General features: G+C 41.4%; 1 protein-coding gene across 3 annotated transcripts in view; it reads right to left on the bottom strand.

The window, feature by feature from the left end:
* XPO6 (exportin 6) overlaps window positions 1-14,383 on the bottom strand; it is a 130,824-nt gene that overhangs the window by 7,462 nt on the left and 108,979 nt on the right. For all 3 annotated transcript variants that reach the window (XM_090277429.1, XM_090277427.1, XM_090277428.1), the window contains 6 exons: window positions 11,872-12,016; window positions 10,151-10,297; window positions 9,068-9,257; window positions 1,847-2,002; window positions 677-791; window positions 341-512 (listed from right to left, as the gene is read on the bottom strand). In XM_090277429.1, the coding sequence (XP_090133555.1) occupies window positions 341-512; window positions 677-791; window positions 1,847-2,002; window positions 9,068-9,257; window positions 10,151-10,297; window positions 11,872-12,016 (925 nt within the window). The remainder of the gene's footprint in view (window positions 1-340; window positions 513-676; window positions 792-1,846; window positions 2,003-9,067; window positions 9,258-10,150; window positions 10,298-11,871; window positions 12,017-14,383) is intronic.

Here is a 14,383-nt window from a genome sequence, read left to right on the forward strand (position 1 = left end):
GATCAGCTCTCATGTACATAGCTATTACAAAAAATTTAGTTAGATCTACACTTATTCTGGATCTTGTCATACTGAGTGTCCATCTGTTTTCTAAGAACAAAGAGCTTTGAAACGCTCTGAGAACTTGCTTTGCATCCTCGAGAGCATGAACATTCTTGATAGAGAAGTAATTTGCTATAATGTTTCTTGTAAAAACTATGTAAAAAATACATAAGATAAGATAAGATAAAGTAAAATAGCTAACAAATTAGCTTTAAAACACAGTGCATTTTCCTAGATATTTCATTCCCTCCCCAAATGGACAGGGAGTGACACAAGGGACAACTCCAGCCTCTCATACCTCGGCGATGATGGGATACACCTGCTCCATGCACAGGGCGATGATGCTGGGAAGGAAGGGCTTGAACACCTGGCCAGGTTCCTGTACCACCACCTGCAGAATCTTCAGGAACTTCTCAACCACTCGGCAGCCAGTGCTGCCTTCATGGAGGATGCTCTCGGCTAGCTGTTCTCTGCAGACAAAAGAAACCACACAGTAGCCAAGGAAATGTTTCTCTGGGACCAACACTGTGGCAAGTGAAGAAGAAGAGCAAAAGAAAATCCCCACACTTTGTAGCCTAGTCCCGCTACTTCTCACTTTTAATCTGAAAGCTGTGGACAGCAGGTGTGCGGTTACCTGGTAAACATATTGAGGAAAGTCTGTATGATCTGTTCAGTGAAAGGCACACCCATCTGTACTCTAAGGCCTCGAAACAATGTGAGGAAAAAGCTCAGCATCTCATCAGTCACATCTAAACAAAAAGAGCAAAGGATCAGAGGCATGCACACAGGGATAAACGGGAGCCCTTGGCTTCCTCTTGCAATCTGCACTATCATCTCTCTAAGGCTTCCTGCTGAAAGAAATTTCCCCAACACCATCAGAGCCGGTGATGGAAAGTGGAAAACGATTAAGGACATGCTGAGAAAACAGCTCTAATACAGTGAACCCTCTGCTTGATGGCTTACTATAGGAAATGCAGCCTCCCTCACTGCCCAGCCTCAGCAATGTTCAGTTTTCACTGCAGATGGATTGTTTTGCACACACACTGATGGAACTATTCAATTGGGTCAACACCTGAGTGCTTTAGCAATTTCTATGACCAATAATCCCTATAGTTGGGATTAAGTCAGGGGATAAGTGGCTAAAGTGGATAATAAAGGTGTATTCAGGGTGCATGGGCGTAGTCTATTAAATGCATTAATTTCAGAAAACACTGGTTACATTTACTGTGGTTCCAATTCCAGATCTAAACAATCATCTTGTACAGTATGTTTTGGCTCTAATTACATAAACTCTGCTTCTAAAAGGCAATCAGGAAATTTCTGTTGACTAAGAAGCCTCCAATATTTATCTCATAAGACTGACAAGACTACTATAAATGCTCTCACGTACATCCACAGAACTAGACAGCCTCTATCAGTGATAGTGACAGAGCAGGGTGACGGGCACCATGTCAAAACCCACCTTGCCATATAAGTAGCACCCACAGGAAAACGTTCTCTTTACTCTCCTATATAATGCCATTACTGTACTCGCAGCCATTTATGTTCCATACTGAGAGAAGGCAAAGCCTTAAAAATGGAAACGATGCAAGTGACTCAGCGCCACGTGACACAGGTGTGAGGCCCATATGAAGGCTCCATGGGGCCTGTGCCCTAGACTCTCCAAATAAACCTCACTGCCCTCTGCCTTCAGCATCAAGGCCTGTGCTACTACGGACTTGATGTGCTCTGTAGACTCGAGCTAAGCAGTTACTTTGGCCCTTATCAGCACTGTTCATCAGTGAGGCCTGTGGCCAGCTCCTACCTGACTGATGAATAAAAGCTGGAAAGAGGGCCAGGGAGACCTGAACAGATTCCTGTAGTGAATGGTAGCAGATCTGTCGGGACTTGGTGGATTCCCCGGAGATGTTTTCCACGATGTCTTCTAAGACACTAAGTGTCTGGTGAATAATCACTTTGGCTGCAAATCAAGATTAAGTTGCATGTGAGGCCTTGTCTGAGGATAAACAACAGTAGGGGGAACACAAGGGAAGGAGAAGAAATCTTCAAAGGTATTCAGAGGACAGTAACATGGACATCTTGCTAAAGGAATTCAGTTTCTCTTGATTGAGTTCTCTCCCCCGTTTTCTTCCTTCTTTTTTATTTTCCCTTTTTACTCTCAGAACTTCAGTTGCCCACTAAGTTTTTCCCCCTCTGTTCTGCTTCTATTCATCAGAAATAAGTCCACAGGGAAGATCAAATGTACCTTCAGGTTAGGTGCCTTGAACTCAAGACTCTAAAATGGTGACCAAACTGGTGAGAAAGTAAGTGTCACAGACAATTACCACAGGCAAAAATGAATACATGTAGATCGAACACTCCTTCAACTCAAAATACGACTCTAGCCTGGTAGTCCACACAACACCTGCCATGCACCTCATGAAAATAAGAGAATTTCACTTTAAAATGGTGTTTGGGAAGCCCTGAAGGGGAAACTTTCATACATGATCCACTAGTTACAGCCTACATAACCAGCAGAAAGAAGTTAAGATTTGACAAGGGAGGTCATTTTTCACATAAGAATTTCATCTCCTGCTTTTAAGAAAAAGAAGGAATATCCTTCCCTGCCCCAGCAACAATGTATTATACTAACTACCCCTTGCAGCAAATGAGAAACTGCCACACCCTTGAATTCTTGTTCTCCTACAATGAACTCCAGTCAAAACAGCCCTCCCCAGTTTCCTCTGAAAACCTAAAAAAGCTGTCCTTCCCTTTTTCTCTTCAGACTTGCCTCTATAGCTTGCTATATTTTCCTTGTCTCAAATTGCAATTCTAGGCTATTCCCAAATAAACCCGTCTTCCTGGTAAAATAACTGGCTATTTTATTTTGGAGGTGACATTACATGGTGTCAGAAGTGGGATCCAGAGGAGGCAAACCCCTGAAACACTGTGAGGTACCCACTGGACCCTTTTGTGCTCCCCACTTCTGTGGCCATCTTTTTCCTCCAGTCAGGGAAATCTGTCAGATGCCAGGCTCTCTCCCTTTAGTTGAGCTCTCTGACTTTATTTGGGACCTATTTAAAGGTTTCATCTTTTCCATTTTTATCAAGACAAAATAGAGTATGTGCATGGCATATTCTGAAAATAGGAAAGACATGTCCATTTACTAAACTTTTACTTGTCACTGATATGGTTTTATATGTATATGCTGGGCCATGATATACACTATATTCCTTACTATTAAATGACCCAACAAGTTTGCAAGTCCCTGCTCTTACACTAAAGTGAACTGAGCAAACAAGAGTATCTGTGCAGCCAGCTGAAAAGGACAACACAAGAACAAACACCCTTCCTGCTCTGTTCACACACACGGTGCTAACTCAAGGCTAGGCTATAATTGCTCTTTGACAGGCATGTATGTTGATTGTTGCCCTGTCTTTTCAGGTTTGTAGCCAGGCAGTAATCTTTATTTTTAAAAACCTCTCCATTTCTCATAATTACTTGCAAAGCTGGGCATTCTGGTGATGGCTTCCCAGATATTTATAAGTCTGCCATCAATTCAGAGGTTGTTGTGCCATCTTTCAAATCTTTATTCTCCCTACTCAACACAGCAATACTCTTCAGCATAGCGTGGGATCCTATGGCCCCTGTGTGTTCCAATCTTTCCCAGTCTCTCAAAGACATGAATGACTCTCATACTGTAATTCCAAAATGCACATGGCTTATTTTAACTATTACGTAGAAAGAGTTTCTATCCATTTAATGTAATGCACAGGCAACTGCGATATCCTCTAACAGTAAATCTGCAGTTATTCTGTAACAACTGTCCTGCATTGTTTCTTTTCTAGGTAAGCTTTGTCAGTGTTTGAAATTGAGAAAGTGACATCTGAACTAATGAAATTGAAATTGTCAGAAAAAAAGAGGTTTCTTACAAAACTACTAGAAAGTAATAAGGATAAAAAAAGACTATATGAAAAGTAGGATGTTTATTTTCAGTAAAGAAGATATGAGAAATGGAGATACAGTTTTTGGTAAGGAAAAAGAAAGTAGTTTTTCCTAAAGTGAAATGCTTGTTCCAAAATATGAAAAAAGACAGGCCATAACCTAACTGGATATAAAAAGTTACAGAAGAGTAATGGAAAAGAAATCTTGAGAAAGGGATTTTATGTGGTGACCAGGAACTGGAATTCCAATGAGCAACTACATTTGCTTGTCCCCAAATGCAATTCTCTGCTGTTCCTAAATAAACTCATATCGCTGGTAAAATAACTATTTTATTTTTGAGAGTGACGACATCTGCTGATGTGTTTAGGAATAAACTGCCTAATCAATCCTTGGCCTAATGGACCTGTGCCAATATGTAAAATTAGTATTATATTGTACTATATTATATGTTGTTGACAATATATGAGGTCTGGAAAAAGTCCAACCATCGTTAATATAACAAGAATGGCTTATACAACATGGATGTAACCTGGAAGCCACGTAGAGTGGCCTGGAATGCTCATGTGTAAACAATGACTGCACTAGTCAGTGGGGGTGGTAGACGCTGCTGAGTGAGCATGGTACTGTGTGGTCGTCGCATTCAAAATGCCTGAGGAAACAGAGCAAGGAATCTGCATCGAATTCTGCATAAAGCTTGAATATTCCTCCACAGAAACTAGTCGGATGATGCAGAAGGCCGCAGCTGTGGGCAACTGGTGATCAGCAGCTTCATCACAACAATGTGCCCACTCATACATCACATCTCATGCAGTTTTTTTTTTTTTTGCAAAACATCAAATCATCCAGCTGATTCAGCTCCCCTACAGCCCAGATTTGGTGCCCTGCGACATGCAGCTTTTCCCAAAACTAAAATCACCTGTGAAAGGGAAGAGACTTCGGAATATCCATGAGATTCAAGAAAATACAACAGGGCAACGGATGGTGATTGGGAGGACTGTGTGAGGTCCCAAGTGCCTACTTTGATGGGGCCTGAGTTGTCATTGTCCTATATACAATGATTCTTGTATCTTGTATCTTCTTCAATAAATATCTCTACTTTTCATAGTACGTGGCTGGATACTTCCTGGACAGGCTTTGTGTACTCCTAACAATACCCTAAAGTATGAGCTCAGTGGAGCTCAGCACGCAGGGAAGAGAGGCAGCGGCCAGCGAACAGGCAGGAATTCAGAAGAAACAGCAAGGGCCCAGATCAGAGGAGCCTGGATATGAGCAGCAGGTGATTACTAAATGGCCATACCCCCAAAGCACGATTCTTGTCAGGACACTGAAGACAGCCAACAGCCTCACCTTTGCAGGCTGCTGTTAAGCTCAGAGACAAAATTCAGAATAATACTAGCAAAGTGTTTGGTGTATCAGGAGGTCCAGGAGAGAAAAGGTGTTATCTTTCCCCAGCACCAGCGGGGTGCTCTTCCCCTTCTTAGCCACTGATTCTGCAAGAAGCCACTCCATAGCTGAGCCACCAGAGCTGACTTCCACCTGGCTACGTTCTCTGGATTGCCCTGACCCCCAAGCTCACCAGCCTCTGGTTGACGAAGAGTTTTCTAGGGAAAGGTACAGCAGTAGAAAGAGCCCATGCTTTGGAAGTGGATGGAATCAGGTTTGACCCCTGACTCCGCTACATTCTGCGTCTCGGTTTTCTCATCTGAAGATGTAGATAGAGAACACTACCTCCCGCATAGGACTGAGCATAAAAGAAGAAAATGGCTCACAATAGGCCTAGTTCTTAAAAGCTGGTCACAGGGATGTTGGAAAGTGAACAAAAGGCACACTCACACTGCTCGCTCATAACTACTATAAGCAGAGACTTTACTTTGACAGAGCCAGGAAACTGCACTTGGGGCAGACATTTCCCCAAGAACACACAGGGCACAGGAAAGCCATTTAGGAGGAAAGGCCAAGAGCCAAGAAACCAAAATGTGACCTCTGATGTCTAAGGAAATTAAAACAAGATAAAGACTTATTCACAAATATATACAAGTAAAAAACTGAAAGCACCATTAAATATATAGAAACAGAATAAGTATGTATATTGTGCTACTTCCATAGGCTAGGATATTATAGAACAATTAAAAACAATGCTTTAAAGAAGAAAGGGGCAATGTGGCAAAAAGCAAGGATCTGGAGCCATTCAGACCCATGTCTGACTTCTTCCCCCTGAGCAACTTACAGGCAGGCAGGGGTGGGGGTGGGCATACCTTTACAATGGAGAAACTGGTGGACACTGCCTGAAGCTATGCAATAGGAAGTACATATCACTACCTGGGTGGTATTCCTACCCAAAATTAATTGCTGGAAGCAATCAGAACAAGATTATGAGACATTCTACCACAAAAAATGGGCCTGGGCCTGAACTCTTCAAAAATGTCAATGTCATAAAAAAGAAAAAACAGGAATGCTTTTCTGTATTATATGAGACTAGAAAGATGTGGCAACCAAATATAACACATGGACCTTTACTGTATTTCGGATTATTAAAAAGTAAAACAGAACATTTTGTGATGAATAGGGAAAATCTGGGTGTGGCCATTATGTTAAATGTATTATCATAACAATGGTACACAGCTTGGTTGTGTTAATGGTGTTTTGGTTATATAAGAGAGTATCTTGTGCCCTGACTGCCGTGGCTCAGTGGATTGAGTGTCGGCCTGTGAGCCAAGTGTCGCTGGTTCTATTCCCAGTCAGGGCACATGACTAGGTTGCACGTCAGGTCCAGTTGGGGGCACGAGTGAGAGGCAACCACACAGTGATGTTTCTCTCCCTCTCTTTTTCCTTTCCCCTCTCTCTAAAAATAAAATAAACAAATAAATAAATTATTTTAAAAAGAGAGTATCTTGTTCTCAAACATAAAGGTTAAATATTCAGGAATAAAGTGCCAATGCCAGGTACTTTAAGTGGCTCACTTAAAATGGCTCACTTAAAAAGAAAAGGTATGTGAGAGTGGGGAAGAGCACAAATGTGACAAAATAAACAACTGATGAATCCTGGAGAAAGATACACAGCTGCTCATTTTCTTACTCTTTCAACTATTCTATAGGTTTGAAAACATTTTCCAAGTATAAAGTTGGGCTAGGAAAAACTTTCCAGACCTTCATTTTATCACTTAAAGAATGAGGATACTAAGACACACCTCACAGAACTATAGGGAAGACTAAATGAAATAATGTATATAAAGTTCTCAGCCCAGCTCCAAGCACACAGTAAACACTCAACAAACGTTAACTATGTTATTAATTACGTTCACTGTGGAAATCATTAATGCTAGTGGGCAAATATTTCCAGCACTTGGCGGCATCACACTTTCCACCCCTGCTGAAGTTACACCACGGCCATATAACCACATGCTCCGGCCAACAAAACCAAAGTGGAAATGGTTAAGTGTCCCTTCTAGGCCAGAGCCTTTCCCAGCGTAAGCACAGACTGTAATGGACCCTCATAAGCCTAGGTCCTTGAGTGACTAGAATGTGCAGGATCTACCCAAACCCTGACCCAAGCTAGACATGTGGTATTAACAAGAAATAACTGTTTTCCTGCACTAAGCCACTAAGCTTTTAGGATTATTTGTTACACATAATATAACCTAGCCTATGCTGACTGATAAAGTACTTGTAGGATAAAGTGTGTAAAGGAGACCATTAAATTTTATAAAACATGGTTCTAGAATAACTGTATGTAACCCTGGGCAAGTTACTTAATCTTCCAACACCGTAGTTTCCTCATGGATAAAATCAGTCATTCACATCACCTAATTCATAAGGCTGACTGAGAATTGGATTAATTATTGAATGTAAAACACTCAGGATCAAATACCAGACACTGACGGTTGATGCTGGCATAGCCAGAGATTTGATGACAGACAGAAGATCGCTAGGGCAGGTATGTCCTTACACAGTATGCCCTCAGTCAGCCAGCCGTTCTTATTCAGCTATAGAACTATTACATATATTTAAAAATAGGAAATGACAAGATAGTTAAAATGGTTACTTTGTAAAATACTAAAATTGCTGAAATTTAAGAGTTTCTCTTTTCTTCTTTGTACTATTCTAGTATTTTTGTACAATAAGCATGTGTTTATGTTCCTAACTATAAAAACAATGTATTTTTTTAATGTTGAGTGTTTATTACCATTTCTAACACTTCACAAAGCATTTTTGCTGACATTCTGGAAATGATGTCAGACAATGTCCCACTGTCTTCTTATTGTGAAAATAGACTGAAATTTTATTTTATTTTAGAGAGAGGGAAGGAAGGGAGAAAAATATCGATGTGAGAGAGAAACACTGATTAGTTACCTTTTGTATGTGCCCCGACCAGGGACTGAACCTGCAACCTAATCATGTGCCCTGGCCAGAATCAAACCTGCAACCTCTCAGTTTGTGCGATGATGCCTAACCAGCTGAGCCACACCAGCCAGGGCAATAGACTGTATTTTCAAAATATATCTATAATGATTATTTCAGGAAAATTTTTCAGAGAAATTTGATACCTTCTACTTGAACTATTGCATTTTCTTGATTCATATTTTTCTCCTCTTTAATATAAATGATCAACTTAAAGTGTCATGTGTGAAGACTTCAAGCTCTTTCAAAGCCTCTGAAACACTTGTTATTTGGAAAAAGGTTAAAAAGCTTTCAAGATAATTTTTACATATCTTTTCCAGTGTGCATAGGTGAACTCCCTTGCTTGCTTATGCAAGTATTAGAAATGGATCAATAATCACTGCATGGGTTTCTTTTTAATCCACTGAAGGCACCATCAACAGTGACTTCAATAAGCATTTTTCTTATTTTTTACATTTTAACTTAGAGATGGGGCATCCTGCATTCAGGAAGTAGGTCCAGCTGACATATTCACTGAATTCCATAGGCAAGTGAGGTCTAACCCCTGTCCTCAACTGACTCTTCCACTTAGCAGCTGTGTGACTACAGACGTATTATATTTATTCACTTCATGAGCCTCAGGTGCAAATCTCATCCCCCACAAAGAAAGAACAATGCCTGCCCCACCTGTCTCCCTGAGATGTCCCTGCCCAGGGGCCACTTACTATCATCCAGTGGCATCTTCCTCTGTGGGGTGACAGCATTGGGTTTTAGGTTGCGATAATCCCGGGAGAGTGAGGAGATGAGGCTGGCGTGGTTGATGGAGCGCACAGGCCACTGCTGCTCATTCTCTGGGAGGTTTGGCCATGGAAGCAGCAGAATGTTAGAGAGGGCTCGGCACACCAGCACCTGAGCCTGGAAGAGACCCCAAAGGCATCTATTGTGAGCAATTCAAGAGCAACAGACAGCAGAACAGCCGTGCCTCACACCGGCTTTAGCACCCACCGCACACACAGAGTTCAGGCTTCTAGGCTCCTTTCTTATAACATGGGATCAGTCCAACTCGAAGGCCACCCGGGGAGGAAAAGAGATATTAAGGCAGTAACACCAAGTCTGGGTCTAGCACAGCCCAGGGCCGGCCTCAATAATCACTTCTGGGGCCACCACTCCCCTCCGATCTGGTACTTGAAGCATCACAGAGGGAGAAGTCACGGACACTGCAGACACTGAATCTAACTAGTCTCTCTGCTGCTGGCTTCTGAAACCCTCTGAGGGACTACTGTACATTCACAATCAGGTGCTCTTAAAATTTGCTTTGACTCCCCCTCTTAACTCCAGCCCTGTTCTGTTTCTAAACTTCTAACCTGAGCTTCCTAGGAGAAATTTAATGGAATACACTTATCTGAAGCCACCTCAATCCTAAGAAAACAAACATGTAACAATAAAATCAAACTTTTAAATCAAAAGAATGCAAAGATTCTCACACCAGCCAAATCACCAGCTCTCAAAGCAGCACAAGATTCACCCTCCAAAATAACATGAATTCAATTAAAATAAAAGCAGCACAAGCTCTCTCTGTGTATTAGGAGGAACTTTTTATGTCTGAATCCACACGCTGATTGCCAGCTTTAGGAAGGACATTACAAGAGGGCACTGAGGCGCATCAGTGCCACACGTGGAAGAAAGCCTTCCGAGCTGGCAAGGCCTTCCACTCTGCGTGGAAAACCAATGGCCAGACTCTTCTTCCTCAGCTTCCCTGAGGCCGAGCCATACCCTCTGGACACTGCAGGGTCATCCCGGGGCTTCACCTTATCAACAAGTCGCTGGGCAGAGGTATCGGTGATTCTGTTGAACACTTTCTGCACTGCAGGGATGCTGATCAGGAAGACAGGCCTCACGGTGGTGGCCAGTGAAACCAGCAGGTGGCAGGCAGAGAGCAGCAGCTTGTCTTGGACCTGACGAGGAAAGAGGACAGACATGTCAGCTCATCACATCCCCTGTGAGGCTGGTATTAGAACTCTGAAGAGGCAGTCACAAGCTAAATATGGTTCTTTGCAGCCCAATTACACCACATAGGTTCCATCTCAAAGTTTTCCTTTGATGACGCTCATCAAAGAGCATTCCCTTTGTCATGTGCATAGCTCCTGCTCTCCAGCCAGGACCAACACCCCCAGTTTCTGTTCCCAGTCACCAGCACCTTTGAACTCAGTCACTTTTCAGCTCAAGAATCTACAGCAGTTCCCTATTAGCTCTTAAATCTCATGGCAAACTCCTTGGGATGTCATTCAAACAACTGGGGATTGTTCACCTCACTCCTCTTGTTCCTCCAAGCCAAGATCGCTCTTGGCCCCCACCTTTGCACCCCTTCTATCACACCAGGCTCTCGTACCTCCTTCACCTCAACATGCCAATCAAACACTTGACTCGAGAATCATTATGTCCTTTTCAAATTAGCAAAAAAAGAGAACTTTTTACAGACAGAACCTAATGCTAGTTAAGATTATGGTGAAAATAGCACACAAAAGGGGGGCACAGAGAATTGTTTGGGAAAGAAAGATTACTATAATTTCCTAGAAGCACAAAATATCCCTAAACTTTGACTCTATTATCCCATTTATTCTAAGAAAATTACCTAAAAGGATAAATTTACATTTGTAAATACATGCTTTTCATATGTATTTGTAATAACTTACTTCAAATGGTGGTTACTAAAAGTTCAGCAATGGCTAGGTATATTTATTACAAAACAACCCACCATGGGATATTATTTATAAATTGAAATTTTAAATGCAACATAAATTTATGGAAAATAACACATTATCCTGTTAGTACTACAGAATATTATGTATAATTAAAACCATTAAAAAAAAAAGAAAAACAAGCATTTATGTGCTCTAATAATACAAAATGGTGCTCTTGGAGGACAATTTAATAGAACCTATCAAAGTTGACATGGATATAACCTTCAACCCAGCAATTCCACTACCAGCAATCCATCCTACAAGGATCTAATTTCCATCAATAAGAAAATTATAATACATCCCACTACAGAATAACATTGGGCAGTTTGAAAAGCTGAAGCTGTTCTACACCTGTAAAGGTCTCCAAAGCATATTGCTAAGCAAAATAAGCTGTATTTCTAGCTATCTATAATCTTTTACTTATGTAGGTAAAAGGAGAAACATGTCTGAACGACATGACAAGTATTGACAGTGCTTACTGTGGAAAGGAAAATATTTTGGAGGAATGGATTAAAGAGTAACATAACTTTTCAGTCTATTAAATCTGAACCATATTTTACTTTTTCACAATAAGCATGTATTCATGCGGGACTTAAGAGAATTAAAAATATAAAGTTATATTTGCATTTATGTGGGCTACAACTAAAAACGAACATGAAATGGCATGTAGTTTTATTACGGTGGTAATGAATCTAACGCTATGTAATAATTTAATTTGATAATAAATGGGTATATGGACAGAAGGACAGGCAGTTAGATAAAAGGTGTAGCCTCTGCTGCTTCAAGACCTTGGTGCTGATTAGAGGTGTGACTGCATCCATGGTAGTGGAGATGAGCGTGAAAAACTGCTGCGTGTTCTGCCGATGCGCTTCACTGCAATACTGTGCTAACCAGTGCGAGTAAGCCTGCAGAGCGGCCAGGGACTGAGCATGCCTGCAAAAAGGAGAGAAGATGCGATTTTAAAGGTTAAGGTCCAAGTATATTAGCATTAAATGTGTTTCCATAGGAGGTAAAAATTCCATCCACTGCATTTACTGTTCCAGGATCTGTCCAACAGCATGGAAATCATTACTTGCTCATGTCGGACTTTAAAATTGAAACCCTTCATCTACATATTGCCAGCACTGCCCAGAACACACAAGGGAGCTAGTAAAATGTCTATCAGATCTTATTCAATCTTTCTGTGACACACGTAAGCATCCCTGAGAGAATAAAAAAAAAAAAAAAAAAAAAAAAAAAGATTCAAAGAACCTAAGTGACGTGTTGACTTTAGAACTAGTAAAAATGTTAACATCCATAGCTGCAGACCAAGGCGTAGAACAACTACCAGGGGTTACAGCTTTATAAATAAGCTTTGACGTAAGATTCTCCAATTTAAGCTTTCATCACACCATACACTATATCTGGCTAGGAGGCAACTCCGGAGATGACAAAGATGGTTCCTAACAATTTTGTACTGCATTATATAGGCAACAAAATATACATCGTAAAAGCTCAGAATTCATCAAAGGTAATAAATCTAAACTAAGTGAGGCAGGCTGTCTCAGAGCATACAAACACAACATCTTCCTAATAAAGCTAAAGGTAATGTCTCCCTTTCCTATAAGTAATCTCCGAGGTGGTACTCTGACACTATGTAAATATACTGCTCCCCAACAAACAGCCATGGTTTTGTCACCCATTGAAGATCCTCGCCTAAATCATTATCACACTGGTGACTGTAAACAGGTGATTTTTTTAAATTCTATCTTTCCTTTTCTGTTCATTAGCTGGCATTCTGTAAAAAGAGAGCTTTACCTCCCCATCTTGCTTTAAATCACTATGGATACATGGATTCTTACATTCAATGTTATATCCATTATCATCCTTATTCTTTCTTGATGATCAAATTATCAAGTCTGGCTAGGAAAAATCCTTTTAAGCTAGCCCCTATGTCCTTTTCATATGTTCCTAACATTCACTGAGTACTTCCCTTCTTACTGACTCAAGATTTTCCAGAACCACCCTGCCCCAGATTTGCAATATTTCTCCAAGGAGCTCTGGTTCCTTTCAGTGGAGAATGAGCTGCAGAAACCAAGAGCCTGGGTACTAGAGCAGCATTGCTGGAGGTCATTACTACTAGAACCTTTCAGTGGACAGCACTAGAATACAGGCAGACACCACTCTAAAATCAGACTTATTATCAATAAATAAAAGGCAAATCGATCTCAACTGCATCCAGACATGATGCAAGAGGAAGGGCACACCACCACCTAGGTAGTGTTCTTGCTAAAAATGTTTAACCTATATCTAATACTACAGTAGAAAAAAAAAACAAAACTAGACAAATCCAGATTTTTAAGATTTGCTTTAAAAAAAATTTTAAGGGCTGAATCTACAAGAGGTTAGTCTCTCTCTCACTCTCTCTATTTCCATTCCTCTTCCCCACAACATGCACAACTGGGGGAACTGTTTTAGATTATAAGGGAAAATTCAATTTGTGATTCATAATTAGGCTTTGGATTAATATATATATATAAAAGACATTGCTGGGACAATTGGAAAAATTTGAATATGGACTATATATATATATATATATATACACACAATTACGTGTGTATGCCTGGCTGGTTTGGCTCAGTGGATTGAGCGTCGGCCTGCGAGCTAAGTGTCGCTGGTTCGATCTTCCAGTCAGGGCACATAAGAGAAGGAAAACTCTGACTCCAAAAAACCTCCGCTGCCTTGCGGCATACCTCTTCAGGGGAAGGCTAAGGGAGTAAACCCCGACAGAAAATCCGGAGCCGGAGTCCCTAAGGCGGTTTGACGTTGTAGTCAACACCGGCAACTCCTGCAGCGCACCTGAAGCCAAGCTGTATTGACTCCGTCTTTCCCTTGGACCCTTCAGCTGCGAAGAGAGGGGGGGTCTGCTGCATGGGCAACAGCAGACCCTCCATATCACCCTGCCCAGGCTCTGTAGCTTCAGCTTCACTGGAGAGGACACTCCAGCGTCATCGTAAGATGTCGATTCAACACGGGAGGAGACAGATACCGGGTCACTCCCAAGTCGGACTGCACAGCCATTCTCGGCGGTGCAGATAGACTCTTAAGAAGCTACACCATTGTCTCTCGAGACGGACGGCTGCCGACGACGTGTGTATGTGTATATAGCCCTTTCTCTTCCTCTCTCTCTCAAACATTTTGGGTTGGCCAAAAGGTTCATTTGTTTTTTTCTTTAAGATGGCTCTAGTAGCACTTAGTTGTCTTTACCTTCATTTGAAACAATTTTGTTATTGTATTCTGACCGCTGTCATATCAGCGTGC

Source organism: Furipterus horrens, unplaced genomic scaffold (assembly GCF_987537825.1).
Source record: "Furipterus horrens unplaced genomic scaffold, mFurHor1.1.pri manual_scaffold_5, whole genome shotgun sequence".
In the NCBI taxonomy this organism is placed as follows: domain Eukaryota; kingdom Metazoa; phylum Chordata; class Mammalia; order Chiroptera; family Furipteridae; genus Furipterus; species Furipterus horrens.